The following is a 19,599-nucleotide window of genomic DNA, read 5'->3' on the forward strand; positions in this document are numbered from 1 at the left end:
TTGTCTTCAGAAACCCTCTCAGAATATTTGCTTGAGTGAAAATGAAGCAGAATAAATAGCAGCAAACAAAAATGTAACAGGTACATACAACTGTGCTTTCACACAGCTATTTTTGCAAAAAAAAAAGTGGAAAAGAAACGCTGATGAATTATTCAAGAAGTGAAATGTTAGTAATAGAAAGAGAAGTAAAGAAATTAAACAACAACAACAAAGAAGCAAGGGAGAAGGAGAGTTGGGTAAGACAAGGATGCTTTATTCCACACGTATTTACAAATTACATGAGATGTACTTTGAAAATATATCTACGTCATGATGTTTATATACATATATCATGTAGATGTTCAAACGCCCAGTAGCCACACCACGAAAAAACATCTAAACACTAAGCAGATAGATCAGGTTGCCAGAAATGAAGTGTCTCAGGTGGACCTGGACTGGGAATGAAAAGGTGAGCTATTTCTAGCTCAATGGGCCCATAAAACACATCCTTGGGCCACCTATGGAGAGATGCAACATACAGATGGGCTCTTGATCAAGGTGTGGATCTGATAGCTATTGCACAGGCTACCCATGAATGTGAAACATGCTCTGTAATCAAGTGAAACAAATGAGTAAGTCTCCCCCGAATAGAAGATGTGGCTGGGCTATCAATATGAGAAAGTCTAGTAGATCAATTACATCAGATGACTGCTGTGAACCTGCCAACAGGGCAGATGTTGTGTTCTTGCCCTGATGGAGGCAACTAGCAGGTGGCTAGAAATATCAGCCTATGTCACCTGCAGCCTATGCCATCACCCAAAACATCAGCCTGGACCTTGAAAAACAAGTAGCGACACAGGACAAGATACAGTAAAGGCACTGTCACCCACTTCAGCACCCTTGATAGCTGAGACCCTGGCTGTTCAGACAAGGAGGAAGAGATACTCTTTTCAAGTCAATGAACTTTATGCGACAGCCTAGACACAGCCAAGATGCAGGTCTACGGGGTTGCAAAGGAGGAGAGATTCTCTTTGCCTTGCCAGAGCTGGTGAGACAGCTTCTCCACAGTTAGTGCCTCAACATCTGACCAGTCCGTCATCACTGAGGTGTTGGGATATCACACTGGTATGTACTGTAATAACCTCTGCCACATAGCCCACGTGCAATGGATGTCATTCAGATATTTGAAGATCTGGTTGTTGTCTAGGTTGCTATAGACCACTCCAACCCCCTTCAGATACTGGAAACCTTCTTTCTTCCATCAGTGGTGGTCCACTTGCATCAGTAGTCTACAGGACCATCCTCAGACCCTGAATCCACTAATTCACGTTCAAAACTTTGTGGGACCTCCAGCAACCAACCATTTGGAGATGACACACAGGAAAGTGCTCTAAGGCAGCAAATTCTTGGGTAGCAAGATGTGTGGGAGAATTTGGGCAGGTGTGTAGAGCAGTTTTCAACTCTGATGGCCTGGGAGTTTAATCCCTGAACAGGCACGGAATCTTGTTGAATGGCAGACCACTTGAAGGAAGGATGTCTTGCTTACACCGAAGATGGACAGAGGCTTTTAGTGCTGTAAAGGGGCCTGGCCTATGCCTGTCAGGCCTGTGTCCAGCACCTTGAAAGGAGTAAGAGGGTCTCTGGATCTCAGAACATGTAAATGGATGCTGTGGCTAAAAGAGACACAACTCTAAACACAACAGTCACTCTTGCAGACAAGAGGAAACAATCAAAGTGGAAGTTGACTCAGTTTGTGGAAGAAGCAGGTCCTCTTGAGATGATGCAGTAAGAAGAGTCAGAAGAGCAAGCCTGTTCTGCAGCAGTACAGCCACAGGAACAGGAGGGGGAAGTGGCAGCAATCTTAAAGCAGACAGAATCCACTCAGTTCCTACTCCTAGAATCACAGAATGGTTTGGGTTAGAAGAGAACTTAAAGATCATCCAGCTACAACCCCCCTGCCATGGTGAGGGACACCTTCCGCTAGACCAGGTTGCACAAAGCCTCATCCAACTTGGCCCTAAGCACCTCCAGGGATGGGGCTTCTGCAGCTTCTCTGGGCAACCTGTTCCAGTGCCACACTACCCTCACAGTAAAAAATTTCTTCCAAATGTCTAATCCACATCTAACCTCTTTCAGATTAAAACCATTACTCTCATCCTATCACTATAAATAGACCTCCTCAGCTTTCCTGTAGGCCTTCTTTAAGTACTGGAAGGCCTTCTCTTTCCCTTCTCTAGGGTAAACAAGCCCAGATCTCACAGCCTGTCCTGATATGGAAGGTGCTCCAACTCTGATCAATCCTCCTCTGGATTCACTTTAACAGGTCCATGTCCTTCCTGTCCTGAGGACTCCAGTAATGAAAGCAGTACTCTGGTGAGGTCTCACAAAAACAGAGTACAGGGGCAGAATCACCTCCTTCGACCTGCTGGTCACACTTCTGATGCAGCCCAGGATACAGCTGGCTTTCAATCATGGCATCATAGAATCACAGAATGGTTTAAGTTGGAGGAGACCTAAAAGATCATTCAGTTCCAGCCCTGCTGCCATGGGGTGGCTGATAGATCTTAACTATCAGTCTACTAACTCTTTTAGGATGGGATGGTCTCCACGTGTCCTGTTGAAGCTGTTCTAACAAGCAAAGCAGAATTCAAAAAACAATTCAGCCTAAAGGAAATAAAGAGAGAAGGTGGCTTTGTAACACAGTGCTAAAGACGGGATGGATGGTTCTGGTCCCTGCACCACAGGCACTGTCACTCATAGCATGCCTTTTGTTCAGCAACTTGGACACAGGATACAGAAAAGCTCTTAAAGCATGAACAGGGTATGATGTTCTATCTCCAACTGGAAGAATGTAAAATACCCTTTTCTTCTCTCTACCTCGTATCTAATATGATTAGTACACTTATTAAAATTTTTCGAAAAGCAATGCCTTTTCCAATTCACCTGTCTTCAGGCAACCTGCTCTGCCAGAAGCAGTTCGGTTTTTCCAGAGTATGGGGCAAGAAGTAGCTAGAACCTGGCTACAGATACCATCATGCAAGAACTAAGTTACTGGCAGCTGCTTCTTGCCCCCCTATCTCAGGGGAACAGCGTTGCTGCTGGACTAACACTGTTTCACCTACCACTTCATGATTGCCTTTAAACTTTTGCTGAAGGCATCCTTTGAGCAAGCCTGAGACAGCAACTAGAGTGCTTTGTTAGAAGAAGGAGGAAACTAGTCTGAACTGTAGTGAAATACAGCCTTCACGCAGACACTCACCCTGCCCAGTCTGTGTAGTGTGAAGGGGCAGGGGATGGTGCAGCAAGAAGGATTGTGCCTGCTGGCCTCTGTCTCTCAGGAAATAGTGAGAGAATGCAAGGGGCAGTTGCTTTATAGTCAGGTCCAGACATGAAACAGGTCCTGAACACGTAAGGAGCAGCAACAGCCCTGGCAATCTGTAGAAGCACAGGCAACATTACTGACAGAAAAACATACATTTATGGACTTACACGTTCTGGGACCTATACGACAAGTTAATTAAATGAAGTGCCTAAAATTTTACCTATATTAATTGAAAAACATGCCAAAAATGATAACAGTTTGTATTATCGCTGAGGACTATTCTTTCAAACTAAAGATAATCTTGACCGTGTCAGCGCTCACAAACACATCAACAGCAGAATCTGAATGGAAGAGCCACGAGGGCCACCTTTTGTGGCTACTTAATGTGGTTGCCCCATGCTGCAGTACTTGGCTGACACCACAGAATGGCGTTCAAACCACGGCTATACAGCTGATAAGATCAGTTTTCACTTACAAATACATATTAGATTAAAATTAGATTAAAAATTAGATTTTCTAAATAAGATGTGACAGCAAACTTAGTGCTGAAAAATTCAACTGTTTCAGGCAGGGGAATTGATTTGCATTAAAAATTCCTATCAGAAATGATGACGTGGACATTTTCATTCCAGATAGATACATATCAAATTTTGGCTTAAAAAAAGTTAGTTAAAACCATTTTACACCATAAAGTTTATTCCATACTGCAATTTTAAGTCTACACAAATTCTCTTCTAAATATTCTGACAGGCAACAGTTATGAATATGTACTATATCAGTTACTAGTACTGTGCAGCAACTACTGTCTACTGGTATTCAGTGCTACTACTATACAACCATATGAAAATGCCTGACATTAATACATTTCATAAGAGTTGCTCATGAACTAAACTGAGTAGCCCAAACAGCAAAATTTTGAAGTGGTACTGTTCTAAAATCCATCTACGTACAGAATCTAAAAAAAAACCAAGCCCTCCTGTCACACAGGACACTAATAACAGTAACACATAAAAATCCTCCCCAATCAATCCACCACAGATGTTACCCAATTCTGACTTTTTATGTACACCTCTCATGACACCTCATGTCTGTTCTGACTCTTGACACCTCATGACACTTCATGTGTGTTCTGACTCTTCATGGTGACACCACGGAAGAGAGGATGAATTATCACTGGCTATTAAACGAAAGCAAATATGAGAAAATGATGAATGTACTTGTTCACATCAGGCTCTGGAACTCAAGCCAGTTCATTTTAGTATCCTTAACAGAAAATTTAGGTACGATATTTTTAACTCAGCTTTAATGTTACACAGATTAGGTTATAAACACAGTTTTTATTTGTTTGTATGAAGTTCTGTTTGTATAAAGCTGTACATTAGATATTGCAGTGAATAAAATCACCTCTTCTCTGCCAGGCTAATTTCCCAAAACTACTTCATTTGATATCACAGAAGAGGGAAGCAACGTGAGCAAAGAAAGGGGAGGTCAAACATGCATTCTGTTAATAGGTACAAAGTAGAGCAGTACATGACTCATTGAATAGGCACTTCAGAACTAGGTATTTTTTTTCCTTGTCACATTTACTTCCTTTAAGAGCTTCTAGAGTGTTCTGTAGCATTCTGTCCTTACACTTTTAGAAAGAAAATTATCTTGGGGCAAATAATTTATTTTTCATCTCCAGCTTTTGTGATTTACTCAGTACATGTAACAATATGGCCCAAAGTTTGGTACCAAACCAAGTGGGATGCAGAGTGGATGAGTGGATGAGTCGCAGCCATATTTCCACCATCTGCCTGAGGAGGTAAAGCCCTGGGACTCCGCCCTCCCTTCCAAGAAAGCTGATCCTGTCATCAGAAGTGCACACAGCTCAGGATATCTTTAAAAGGGCTTTCATGAGCCTAAATCACACCTCCTATTGCTCACACCTGCAAACTAGGAACAGCCCAAGCTGACGTTTTCATCTTCCTTGAGCATGCAAAGGCAAAATAGTTACACAGAGCACTGGTCACTTCCCATCAGCACTGAACTGTTTTGTTCCCACAAGCCTGGAAACCTCCTTCAGCAACATCAATACCAGGCACAGCAATATTGGGAGCAAAAAGGACACATGCTAAAAAGGGGGCAACGCCTTAATCAAATCTTAAACCAGAAAGTTGGACAGGACAGTTTAGAAAAACCCCAAATGCCACAATATAAACACTGACTCATACTTAAGCAAAAAAAATGCAACCAAAGGCAACAGGCACTGGACTCCTGCTAAAAGTTAGGGCACCGATACCACATATGAGATGACAGTGCTTTACTGTCAGTCATAGTATTTACAGTTATGCCATAGACAATCTATTTTATTTACTCATTGAAGTCTGTAAAAGATAACCTGTCATCTCTCTGCTCCTTGCTTAAGTGCGTAGTGTAACAGTTTGGATATTTATATTTGGATTAAGAATGCTACTGTTTAATGTGTAACTGAAATGATTAATATTTAAACAGTACATTTCTTCCAGCTGTCAAGTTATTATTAAAGGCAACTTGCAAATATCCCATGTAAAAATGACAGCTGAAGGTGCTCACAGATGACTAGTTTCTTTTCAAGCATTTAGCTTTTTAAACTCACCTATTGTCTGGTGTCTTTGTATTCTCTTAAATCACTCAGAGCTTTACATTACTTAGTGCACATTTTTCTTGAAATATACGAAGACCACAGTGATATCACCCATGTTGTCCACATTAAAGTAAGTAGCTAAATAGGAATCATTCATCAAGGAACAACATAAAGAAATTTTACAAAGTTGGCATTTGGAACAGTGAGCACATCTTTCTTCACTTACATATTTTTAAATACCAGAAGATGATCTTTAGAGTGAGATACATTCAATCTGTGGCATTCTTCCTCTATATCACAGCTGTTGTGCTACTTCTCATTCTCAGAAAAAGGGAAATTATTAGAGGTCCATGGCGCATAATGCGTGGGGCCTCCTTCCCTCTTTAATCCCATCTGCAGTATTTAAACCTGCTCAGCATGCAATGCCTACACCAAGCAGAGGAGAACCAAAGACTGTATGACTGGAAGAAGTAAAGAGTTGCATCTTTAGTTCAGGTCTAAAAGTTTTCTATTGCTAAGTTCGGTTAGTTCAAGAAATGTAATCATTCCTCATCACAGTGGTTAAGCGAGGGAGAAATCACAGAAATCACGGTAACTGAACATTTTACAAATCATTGTTTTATGTAGGCACAAAATGCCAATCAGGTCATAAAAATAAAAATCTGAAACTTGTCCTCCGGCACAATTTTGACGGTAATGAACCACTTCCTTTTCAGCTTTTGTTCTTAGGAGACATAGCTCTTTCCCCAGCTTTAGCCCTTTGGCAATTAAGTTCTTTGCGGATGCAAAATCAAGTCCTTCTCTTCTAACAAAAACAGAGAAGCCTCCAAAATCAGGTAATTTTTACACAGGTGTACCGAGGAACTTTCAGAAAGAAATCAGATTGTAAGACTAGTAGCACCGTGAATTAAAATTGCCTGATGCTGACTATTAGATGCTCCTACTGTCAACGTGTTGGTTTTGTTTAATTGTTGATACTGGCTAAAAATATACCCTTCAGCTGGTAACTTGGAGCTGGATGGCAATCAGTTAAAATGCATCTATTCCTGAAAACGGGTAAATAAACTGTTAAAAAAAAAAACAGTGAACTTTTCTTCAGAAAGCTGCTATTCTTCCAAGTTATTTAGAGAAGTTAACTTATGTTTTGCAGTAGGGATGGCCATTGTACTGAAACAAACCTCTGTCAGCCTAATTAAAGTTCAATATGGCTAAACAACAGAGCTTTGAAAGTCACGCATCACTACAAAGCTCCTGCAGCTAGACGAAGGATTCCACAAGCCTCTAAACCACTAATTCTAAAATCAGTAGTGAGCTGGGGCTGGAGTTTGGCATTGCCTAACCAAGCTGCTCTGTAAATGCTCAAAGATGCTCTGTATTGAGGACAGAAAGTGCTGGAACTGAAAACAAGAAGATTTTCCTTTCTGTACCTCACTGAAGGACAAACAGATGCTCCACTCTGACCTGGATTTATCTCACAATCCAGACAGATGTCTCTCAGACCTTACTTGTGCCAAACATTTGCCTGGTAGCCAGACGGTTCCCCTTTCAGCCCTAGAACTGTGTTGCTTCAAACTCAGTCACACATAAGCAAAATGAAGACATCCTTTCTTCAGCTCCTCTCCCAGATCACACAGAGAAGATGTGCTCTCAAGTACAGCAGCGGGCCAGCAGAGGCATTTTGTTCATCATGACCCACTGTTAGATGCAGCCTTCTCAATGAGTCCTAGTTTGTGGGACAAATTCTTTCTCTACCAGAAAAAGAAATTGGGTCATCTTATTTTAATGCCCTTACTGAGACACTTTTAATCTACCCATTCAGGCAGAGATTATAACATTACCTAAAAGACGTTTTTTAGCCTGCAAAAACTACATAGGTATAGTTTTTAAGGATAAATGGGATGAAGACTCAGACTGGTGCCACAGTTTAACTAAGGCAGCTATGCTACGTAAGAATTTTAGGAACCAACTGAGCTTGTCACCTTAAAATCTCTGAAGGTCTCAGGAGGTAATACAATTTACTATTGTTGATAAATTGGATCCCAGTCAACCTGGATTCATCTTTCTTGTCAACAGATATGATAACAAAAGCTAGAAAGAAAGAAGATGACTCTCTTGCTTTAATTTCATTTCAACTATATTAAAAATCAATTGCTCTGAAAATAAAATCTTATTTTATTTTGGTTTAAAGCTTTTTATGGCTGTTTTTCAGGGCAGCAAGGAATTTTGAGAAATGTGTGAGAAACCATTTGGGCATTTTAATAAACAAAGATAGTACTGATATAGAAACAAGAATTCAGAGTGTCTAGTAATCTCTACAGATGTAGACTATACCAACTAAAGATGGTGTAATGTGCTCGTGAAGCAGTGAAAAGCTGCACTCAGTGAAGTTCTGGCCAAGGGAATGTGCAGATTGAGTACTAGCAATGCTTTCCTCTATACTTATTCCCTGAAAAGGAATTAATTATTTTAAGGTGACATCGATAGAAAGGCCTAATAATCCAAGGAGTTTCGGTTGGATGCATCCTGCTCTCATTACCATTACATGGACAGTAGACAGACACAAAAGTTGAAGCGAGTTGAAAGTCTCTAAAGGACTGCTGCTATGCTTTTTGTATTTGGATAAAAGCTGTTGAAAGCTGCAGATCTTCACACAATCTCTCCAAGCATTTAGCTAGAAATGACTAACAGATAAAGACTTTGTAAGACTTTCAACAGAAATGTTAGACACATGCAGACCCACTTCTGACAAAAATACTATTTCAAAAATAGGGGTGCATTAGTACTTACCGCATGGCAGAGAGTTATCCTCTTCTACTGTCTTATTATAGATCCAATCTTCTTTTCTCCAGCGTATAACACCACTATCTTCGCAGTCCCGAGATCGCTTTATATTTGCTTTATCCCACATTCTGAACATGTACAGCTCCCCAGTCATACCCAGGTCAGGTGACGTAGCTGTGCCCGGCAGCTTTGCACAGCCAAGGAAGAACTTCCCTTTTCCAGGTAAATTAACTTTCCCATCTAGTTTATTGTTTACTTTTTTTGTTTCATTTATGAACACTTTCATCTCCTTATCTTCACTTTTCCACTGGATACATACTCGGTTCCAAGTGTTTTCATGAAGTCTTACTTCTGTATTTATTTGATTTCCAAACAGCCATATACTCAATTTACCATGGTCTCCTGTAAGTCCGAGGTCATACCTATTTGCGGAGAGATTGCTGTGAGGTGTTTCTTGAGTGTATACATATGCTGTCCAGGGACTATTTGAGGAATATAGCTTGAGGTGCACACAGACAATGAATTCTTTCAAGGGACGCAGAGAAATTCTTGGTGACAAAATCCAAGGATCTTCACACGCAGCGTTAAAGACAGCTTTATATTGTCCTAGGAAACCTTCCTGATCTAAATAAAAAAAAAAAAATATGTGAAATTATTTCATTTTCAAAAGGATCTTCTCTATGAATGTTATTACTCCATATAATACTGTTCCTAGACACCTACCTAGGAGTTTTCAAAACAATTAAACAAAACAATTAAACAAAACAAATATTAAGAAACAACATTGTACCCTCCTTTGCTTTTTTTTGCCATTGGGAAGCGTGAAATTTGGAGGTAGTCAATAAATCCTAGCTGCTCATGAAAGCTTTGAAGTAAATGCACTTCTTTGTGATGCTAATTAGCAGAAACTTGTAGGCGTCTTTTACAACCCTGTATCATTCTTTAAGTTCAACACACATTGTGGAAGTGCCATACAAGGCTACAGACCAAACAAAAGCCTCTCAGGGCACAAACTTAATTAGGTGAAAATCCTAACTAGCAGAGAGTGGATTCTGAATGGTGAAGCAATACTTAGCATGGTCCTGCAGCAATGCAGAAGAAAAAAGACCCAACAGCAAGCAGTAGAACTACTTCCCCCTGCCCAACCCTGAAGCATTAATTCCTTCATTCACTTTGGCTATTTGTCAGAGTCTAACAGGCAAAATCAACTAAGAACAGCTCAGTATGGAAAACTCGTTTTTAAAATATAACTTAAAAGTTGGGTTGATGAAGACTGAGTGGGAGAGGAAAATGTCACAGAGGTGGATATTTTTAGATCACAACTCAAATGTACCTACTCTTCTTAGTAAAAGGAAGACTACAATTAAAATAGATCTGCTACCTTCTAGTTGGACAGATCACGAGGAAACTGACTTTATAAAGGAAACAAGTAGCTAGATATACAATTCTACGCCAACACTTGTGACACAGTCTCTCCAAAGAAAAATAATTGCTCAAGTCTTTCATTACTAAGTAAGAATTATGCTGAAGGTTTTGAAAGCTTTGATGCAGCGGCTGTTCCTAAGACAGTAAACGTCAGAAGTATACCTGCATGACCTATATACCCTCTGAAACCACTGTAAGCAATTCTGAACATGCAGAGACAGCCAAAGGGAAGTCTCCTGACATAGCTTCAAAACTTGAAGTCACTGTTAACTACCCAGATTGGAAGATGGGAAGTCCATTCCTGAGCAAAAATCAAAACTTAAGGTATCATCATCAGACTTGATTTTGGAAGTGAATAAATTCTGAGAGAGGCCTGATTTCATGGTAAGCATTAAATCAGTGTTTAAGTGTCAACAGTGAATTAATTAAACAGCTGCAAAATCCTATTACATTCCTAGAGCAGCTGATACTACAAAATTGTCAAGGGAGCAAAAGTGACTATAAACTCGCAAGTGAAGACAGACTTAAGGCAGGTAACCAACAGAAATAATGAAAAATGAGATTGATCCTGTTGATGATTCTCCTAGTCTATATCATATCATTCAAAAATACTCTAGTTGATCAGTATGCAAAGCCTGATTAATTAATTTAAACAAAGGAAAGAGTTTACTTGGAGAGTCTGGAAACTAAAAACTGGAAAGTCTGTCCCACTTTGATTCAAACAGATCAAAAAACAACCCCCAAAAGGTGCCAAAAAGGGTGCCAAAGTTAAGAGAATAGATACCAATGCTACCTGAATTGTTACAAGAAAGGCTTGGAAAACTTTATGAGGTTTGTCTACCCAAAGAATGCTGAAAAAGCACAAAGGAAATCATAACCATAAGCAGAAAATGCACTTCACTGTTGCAAGTGGAACACACACAGCATTAAAATAGTTAGAAATTAATTATCAACATCATGCTAGTTAAGTCTGTTTGATATGTGGGTGGATCCAATGTAAGTAGGAGATGACGTTACTTTAAAGCTTTTGGAAGTTCTGTTAATCATCGCTTATTTTCTCTAGTAATCGTATTTGTGGGCTGCTGCTCCTTGACCAGAGAACCAAGGAGCTGGAACTGGCTGTTCTCCGAGAGTAGCATTCTGGGCTTACAATTAGTTCCTCTGGGTCTAGACAATATAAATCACATTCAGAAACCCAGCCATGAACAAACCTTTATCAATATAGCACAGAAAAGGTATCATAGCATAACTATGCCACACTATCCAGAGACATCAGAAAGAACACAGGCAGCTCTTCTTTATTCATATATCCTGGAGAACATAAACATACTTTGGCACCTTAGATGACCAGAGAACTGAGTAGAGATGTTGCTGACAGTGCCAACTGCATAAAAACCCAAACAAAACAGGGTGGAACTACAAATGAACTCTTGCATCAGTTCAGCTTTTCTTGAAGGATTACTGACACGTGCAAGAGATACATAGGTGAAAGATAAAAATCCCTTTTTTTGTTTGCTTCCTCAGAACTCCAGATGCAGCCAAATTTTCCCTGGAAAAATTCTCATAAGACATCTGCCAAGAAGCCTTGTCCTTTTATTATTCAAAGTACACAAGGTTAAAAACTTAACACCTTTGTAACAGTTTTATCACCTGCATCTCAAATTCTGTCTCAGTAAAAGCTTCAGTTTATGAAAATTAATACAGATGGAGAAACAGAATGAGAATTAGTCTAGTGTGTAAACCTATAAACTTCATTGCTAGTACAACGCCAGTAAACAGGCATACTTAATAAGTACATTTAGACTGCAAGTAAAATAACATGCCACAACACAGGAAGCAGTTTTTAAAACTAGACATTGTGTACATGGAAAAAAGAATATTTTTTTAAATATTCCATGCACATTACTAACATGAGAAATGTATCACACACTATTGACACAAGGAAGTGTTATGAATGACAAGCTCTGCTGTCTATATCAGTTGAGGTCCAGAGTAGTGACAGACTTTTGTATCTGCCAGCTTACAAAACATTCATGGATAAAACACTAATTGTTGATTCTACTGTACCTCATACAAAAGCATCACCATGTCAGTTAACCAGTTTGTACAAGAATCTTACAAATTTATTTTTCATTTACTGCTATACAAAGAGCAGAGACTGTCAAATTCAAATACATAATTTCTGTAACATGTTTTGGACCTTATTATCATGCGCCTAGCCTTATTCAGATTCACAACTAAAAGCAATGCAGGAGATTTTCAGTACTCATACATGCACTAAGTAGAATGAAGCTCAAAGGATCTTGTGATGTTTGTTTAACAGCAGTGTAAAAGATTTAACAACACACTCTGAAAATAGTATCACTTCCATTTCAAAAGAATAGCAAGAAATGAATGTCTTGTTATTACATACTCTCTCCTCATCCACAGCCAAAAAGAAGTTATTACTGATAATTTTTTATATAAACAAGTACTGTAAGCAAAGGGTTTGTATATCACAATGCCAACCACCAATTGTTTCTTTTCTTGTTAATGGCACTTTTTCCTCTTGACTTCATGAGGGCAGAAACCTCCCTTTTCTGAATATATTCAAAAGTCCTATTCATCAAGACTAATGTTATTTATTTGGAATACCAATGAATACTAGATGAATCAGGAAAAAATTGTCTTACCTTTGACTGCTGTAGCCAGGAACAAATGAAATAAAAGGACTGCTAAAACAGTCCGAAATCTCAAGAAAACATCCTGTATTCTGCCAACACAGCATTGCTGTTTTCCCCAGGCAACCATTCTAGAAGAAAAAATAAATAAACAAACCACACTAAATATAAAAAGTGCAGGTATGCTGATTTTATGACTTTTTACCAATTACATTTTCAACCTAGCAGTGTAAATCTTTTCAACCCTTTTACACTATTGGGTATATACTGCACAAACATTCTGTAGACTACTGCCAAGTCACCAAGAAAGAGTTGTTTGCTGGAAGGAAAAAGCAACAACAAGAATAACCTACTAATGCTCTATTTCTCCAAAGACTCACGCAAATACATCAGACCACGGCAACGAATACTTACGAAATAAGGCTTTCAATATTTGGAAAAACAACAAACAAACAACAACAAACACGCACACGCACAAAAACCCAACCAAAACCAACCAGAGAGAAAGTTTTGAGAGCTTATCCAAAAGATTTGATCTCAATTAGTATATAGAAAGCATCTCTTCGGTCCCCTACCAACAGGTTCTAACATTTTCATTACAACACTGTGAGCACCTAAGAAGCAAAAGTTTGATTCCCAATCCTCATCTCATTTTTAAGATATGAAGCTACTGCAAAAAAATTTGAAATGCCACAAGTCACTGTGGGCAGCAAGTTCATGGAGAGTATCACCAAAACCTGGTTTGTCCACATCTCTTCCTTATGATAGTTCCTTAATGTGAGCAATAGGACATGGTGGTGGACAAAGAACATATCTCCTACTATAAGACATAATCTTCTGTGAAATTATATACTTTTTTTAAAAAGCTCTTTTAAAAGAACCTTCATCCAGAATATTTTGCATGCTGAAAGAAACATTAAGTGAAACATTTAAGGGAAACATTCCCATGCTTTGTGTATGCATTATTTCTTAAATAAAAAGGTTCAGAAATCATAGAATCATAGAATCATTAGATTGGAAAAGACCTTAGTGATCATCAACTCCAACCGTAAATACATAGTTACAAGTGATTCTATAACTGATTCTTCAAACCAATGCAAAGCAGCAAACTTTATGCGTTGTTTATCTTTAATATATCAGCTTTACGGTAGTCCAGAGCATTCTACAAGGCACCAGAAGGTTAACTTTGCCCTCACAAGTTTGGTGCATGTGGGACTATATTGGTTAGCACTCACACAGCTCACAAACTTTACTGTATACATGCTGTATCAGGCTGCAACAGGTTCCCTTCTTACCAGAAACTGTAAATTGTGAACTCTTTCAGGAGCTGTAAACTTGTGTTAAGGTTAGGGCTAAAATGTACCTTTTGCAAGCATTCACGTAACTATTTATTAGCACCAAATGGTTACTATAGGATCATCTCTGCTAGAGAAGTGCTAGAGGAATAAACTGAGAAACAGTGAAGTTGCTGTTATTGACATTTTGGAAACTCATTAAATGTACATGCAAATAAATTACCTAGGTATAATAATGTAACACACAAAACATAGAGCAAAGGCTTTTAAAAAATTAGAGTACTGCAATATTGCTGCCAGCCAGGGTTTTCAATAATTATACAGTATGCAATATTTCTAGCAGAAAAATAAGATCAGATTGATTGCATTGAACCAAACCAATCTGGATAATGACACATACTGCTTCCACTTTGCAGATTCTGAATGCTACACTTGAAACCGAAATACACTAAAGAAATGTCAAATTGTAGAAAGACTGTGAATGGCATCAGCATTGATGCTGCAGATGTTAAGCAGCATGAAGAAAGGCTATTGATAAATGGAATACAAAACCCAAGCACACTAAAGCTGAGAGAAAATAAATGGCATGCTAAATCAATGGAACACAGCTAATCCACAGTATCCTATGTAGGACAAATCAAAACCAAACAAAGCCAAGAAAAAAAAAAAAACAAGAAATGTCAAAGGCAGGCTAGCTTTCTAAAGATGCACAGGAAACATGTCCAAACCTGTTTTCACCTTGCTTCTCTTGAATGTCTAAAAATCATGTATTAATGAAGTTGTTCAGTCAGTAAACTAAGTAGCAGAACTACATTAATTACCCTAAGAACCTGATAACAAGAACTACTATGATTAAAAATACTTCACTACTTCAAGGACTGTGCATCAAAATATAATTTACCAGGGCTAAAAGTGATGCCCATCCAAAAGCTGTGTTTCTTCTCTTTGCTTACTCATGCTTTTCATTCTAGTCTCAAATCAGGTCACTTGCAAGCAAATTCAAGCTGCCTATCTATTCCTCCATTTTATGGGGAGATCTTTTCTTTGTACAGTAAACCATCTATCCATAGTGATGGATTTAGGCAACAAACCAAGCACAAATTCCCACATCCCTTGCCTCTATGACCTAGACATCAAGAATTGAAATGTGAATGGGATGGAGGCCAAAAATACTCAGTGGCACAAGTTTAGCCATCGATGCTGCATCGATGATTGCTTAAGCAAACTGCTTACTCTGTCTCACATATAATATAGATTCAGAAAGCTCCTGTTTCCCACGTAACAAGTGACAGAATGAGAGGAAATGGCCTCAAGTTGTGCCAGGGGAGATTTAGATTGGATATTAGGAAAAATTTCTTCACTGAAAGGTTTGTCAAGCACTGGAACAGGCTGCCCAGGGAAGTGGTTGAGTCACCATCCCCGGATTTAAAAAATGTGGTTCTTAGGGAAATAGTTTAGTTGTGGACTTGGCAGTGTTAGGTTTACAGTTGGACTCAATGATCTCAAGGTCTTTTCCAACCTAAATGATTCTATGTATTTCCTGTATTTAGTTTCCTCCTTAAACCTCAGTTCTGCCAAGAGATATATATGAAATGAGCTGACTAGAACAAAGGTTTAATCCTGTACTATCAAGTGTGCCTTCTTAGACAGTCACATTAATGCCCCATCCACCAAAACCAACAACTGCATTCAAAGAGCCTAAATTTGAGGGCAAGAGACAAGAAATTTATTCGTCTGACTCCAACTCTGCCTGAATGCGATGTAGCCCTGAGGAATTTGAATAGACCTTTCTGTAATTCAGGCCTTCCAGAGTGAGCTTTGCTAATGTTTATCCAGTATTTAAACAAAAGTCTGTAATTTTGCAGTACATTTTGCTGGGAGGTACTTGTTATCAGGGAGTGCAGTGACAGGATAAGGGGTAACAGTTTAAAACTGAAAGAGGGGAGATTTAGATTAGGTATCGGGAAGAAATTTTTTACTGTGAGGGTGGTGAGGCACTGGAAGAGGTTGCCCAGAGAAGCCATGGATGCCCCATCCCTGGAGGTGTTCAAGGCCAGGTTGGATGAGGCTTTGAGTAACCTGATCCACTGGGAAGTGTCCCCTGCAGGGAGGCTGGAACTGGATGATCTTTAGAGTCCCTTCCAACCCAAATCATTCTATGATTCTATGAATCTATGATCCTATGTCATTAATTTGAAAATGAAACTAGAAATGCTAGAACTTTTCTTAAAACAAATGAACAAACACACTTTGGAAAAATAAACGGTTGCTTTGTGTGTCACGTCACACCTGTTGCAGGCCTGAATTAGCATCACATTCCATGGAAATTAAAGAGGTTACCGAAAACAAGGACAGTTTAAAGAAGAGTCTGTATTCTTACCATTAGTATTAATTAGCTCATGTCACGCTATTTTACTACTTTTTTGATGGAATTATCTTCCAACACAATGAGATCTTTATCTGCTTAAAGAACACAGAATTTCTGCAGGAGAAGCTGCTGAAATCAAACAGGCTGACCAAGACAAACACTGTTGCAGAAGGACTGGCAGAATAGAGGGATGAAGGCTAGTAAGGCAAGAGCAACTTACAAGAGGAGGCAAAGACAACTATTATAACCATGGCCTGTATCAAAAAGTGATAGACTTTTACTGTGTTTACTCTGCTGTACCCAGCTTTGTCCCTCTGGAAGATGAGTAGCACTATTGGAAGCTGATGGTTTTAAAGTCCTTCATCTAGCTAGTCAGGCACAGGCATCCACAGTGGAACAATTTTGATGTGTCCCAGGAAAATAACCGGGCTTGTGTAACAAGCACAACTGGAAGGCAGAGGAGATGGAATCTGTGCCTCTACAACCAGCCTCAAGGTGGACTGTATGGCGCAGCTCCTCTCAAAGTGCAGTGTGAGAAACATGGACTGCTTTCCAAGTATGCACTCACAGACGGCATATTAAGAGGTATAGCACTTACCTTAAGAGACTGTTTGCCTTGTGTTACAACAGATACATTTCCAACATGCTTAAAGCCAAAGAAAATGCAAAATGTAAATACAGCTGCTCAGTGCTGTAGTGTACTTTGTTAAACTGGTGAAAATTACATTCAAATTTTACATTTCTTGTAAAATATAGCTGTTTACGGGCACTATTTAAAATTAAAAATATGTATCAGTTCTTTTATGCCAAGTTTTAGCCACAGGAGGTTCTCAGTGGCAATGCATAAACTGTTGGTAACAGAAACTTAGGTTGGAAATCATGACCCAAAGCAATCAAACATTTACTTCTAACCATGCTGTCTGCTGCTGAACTTCAAGCTGCTGTGTCCAAGTCACACTTATTTAATCCATGGTCTTTGGAGCTTATTCCATCTACTTCTGCAGATATTAAAATCTTGGATTTTAACAAAAATCCCTCTCAAATTTATACAATTTTCTGTTGAGGAGGAGGGTAATAATGAATGGTAAGTTTCTGGCTATTGATCTGTGACAGTCTGCATTATTCAAATCTACACCACGTGATAAAAAGCAGAAAAGAGCAAGAGAAATATCACACTGCTCAAGTATCAAATCTTCTTGTTGCCTTTAATTACTTTCAGAAACATAAGACTCTAGACTTCTTCCATCAACCCCTTATATTTTCCAGACTGGAACTAAAATGTAGTAAAGTTTTAATGTTATTTTTAAATTTTGGCTGAAGCAAGTCAGATGTAATAGGGAGGACGCTTATGCTGGAAAGTCTTATGTCACTGTGAATTTTGGCACATACAGCATTCACTGACTTAACAGCAGAAGTAGCACCATTGATTCAAAAATGTTGTTCCACGGGGGTTTTCAAATGCGTTTTTCCAGAAGACAGCAATAGGATTATTACTGTCTGATAATAACTTGGTTTTCATTAATTTCCTCCAGTGTTTATTAAAGCTTGTAAAAACAGGCATACCGTGTTCTACAAAATTTAGTCACGTTATGAACACCAGCTTTTTCTAAGACTGCAATGGTAATATGTGGATCCAGCTTAAGGGCCTTCCAAACATGTCATCCTGACACGTACTGATATCTTTACTTATTTCAAAGATATTAAGTATTTTAGTTTTTAATAAGTTGGCTTATAGAGAGCAGCAAGCCATTTAGTTACAGACATCAGTCTTCTACAAAACTAAGAGGTCACTGGTCCAGTTCTTAAAAGAAATAAATGGAAGCAAAAACTGTCCAAGAAATCCATTGTTTTGTTTAGCCTTTTAACTGCTGCAGGATACTGGTATTAGAAAGACTTTTATTGTGGAGTATTTTGCAAATAGAAAGCTGTGTAAGCCAAGGTCTGCCCTAAATTCCACTCCCCTTAGACTGGTGTAAAAGTGTAAGCTTAATTGTTAAGGTTTATATAACTGGATTCATGAGTGTGAAGTTATTGGATGTCTCTCCATTACAGACCTCAGTGCCAAAAAGCACTTTTATTACTTAATTCTCTCTTCCAGTAACTTGTGCTGTTCTATATAGTGCAAAATTGGAATGGGGCAATTTCAAGCAGGTTTTTGTTTTCTTTTATGCAGTTTGGCAATGTTTTACCTCCCCATATCCAGCAGTCACCTGGGAGACGAGAAAGAGGCCTCTTTCTAGTTCTCATAAAAGTTCTACACTATCCAGGAAATCCCCCCCTGTGTTGTTTATTCCCTCGAGAGCACAGTATTGTCCATGCACTCTATTAATCTTCTAAAGCAAACTAAAAAGTCATTCAGTGACAATACCTAAGCAGGTTTCCATTTACGAAGTACTGATGAAGTGTAAGAGGCAGAGATCTAATGAAGTAGTTATGTTTGTCACAGGTCTGGTGACTTCAGCTAAAGGCAAGTTGTTTACATTTTCATTAACAGTACTTCAGGTTATGGAGGTATTCAGGTTTCATGGAGAGCGAAATAACAAAAGAAGTGTTCGGCAGAGTAGAAGACTGAAAGTACAACAAAGACCACATTTAAGTAGGCACATAGAAAAAAGATTAAAAGAATGCTAGACGTGTACCTTGAGCCATGTAAAAAAGATGAGGAAGGACATACAAAGGTTTTACAAAGCCTTTATATTCAGTAATGGACTTGAATTTGATGCAGAGAGAAAGAGAGAAGGACAAAGAGTTTTGTAAAGCTAGAATATTCAAACGAGTGAACAATGTAAGCAGGCTGTAAGGAACCAAGCGAGGGCCAGGCATGCCAGAAATAAGATTGTTCAGCTCATACTTTCAATTTTCCTACTTTTAAAATTGAGACCTGAAAGTTTATTTTGACTTACTCTAAAACAGGAACAGTTGTTTCTGCTCACTTTATGCTTTCTTTCCCTACTCTCCTTTCTATGCTCTGTTGGCTTGAATAGCAGCATTGCCTCGCCAAAGTCTTAAAAAAGAAATCATACTGTGATTTCATCCTAAGCTTCATTTTATGGACTTAACAGGTCTCTTGGACCTTGCACTAAGAACTGTTAAAATCAGTCTGGAAGCTAAGAATATTTAGTGGAGGTTTGGGGGGTTTTGTTTCTTTTAAATAGTCTCCCAGA

The 19,599-nt window shown here is 38.8% G+C and overlaps 1 protein-coding gene across 5 annotated transcripts in view; it reads right to left on the reverse strand.

Annotated features, from left to right (window-relative positions):
- Nucleotides 1-19,599, reverse strand: part of ADGRG2 (adhesion G protein-coupled receptor G2) — a 51,921-nt gene that overhangs the window by 27,462 nt on the left and 4,860 nt on the right. For all 5 annotated transcript variants that reach the window (XM_054050863.1, XM_054050893.1, XM_054050883.1 and 2 more), the window contains exons 2-3: nucleotides 12,785-12,903; nucleotides 8,694-9,311 (exon numbers count right to left, since the gene is read on the reverse strand). In XM_054050863.1, the coding sequence (XP_053906838.1) occupies nucleotides 8,694-9,311; nucleotides 12,785-12,902 (736 nt within the window). In that variant the 5' untranslated portion in view covers nucleotide 12,903. The remainder of the gene's footprint in view (nucleotides 1-8,693; nucleotides 9,312-12,784; nucleotides 12,904-19,599) is intronic.

The sequence above is a fragment of the Cuculus canorus genome, chromosome 1 (assembly GCF_017976375.1).
Source record: "Cuculus canorus isolate bCucCan1 chromosome 1, bCucCan1.pri, whole genome shotgun sequence".
NCBI classification, from domain to species: Eukaryota; Metazoa; Chordata; class Aves; order Cuculiformes; family Cuculidae; genus Cuculus; species Cuculus canorus.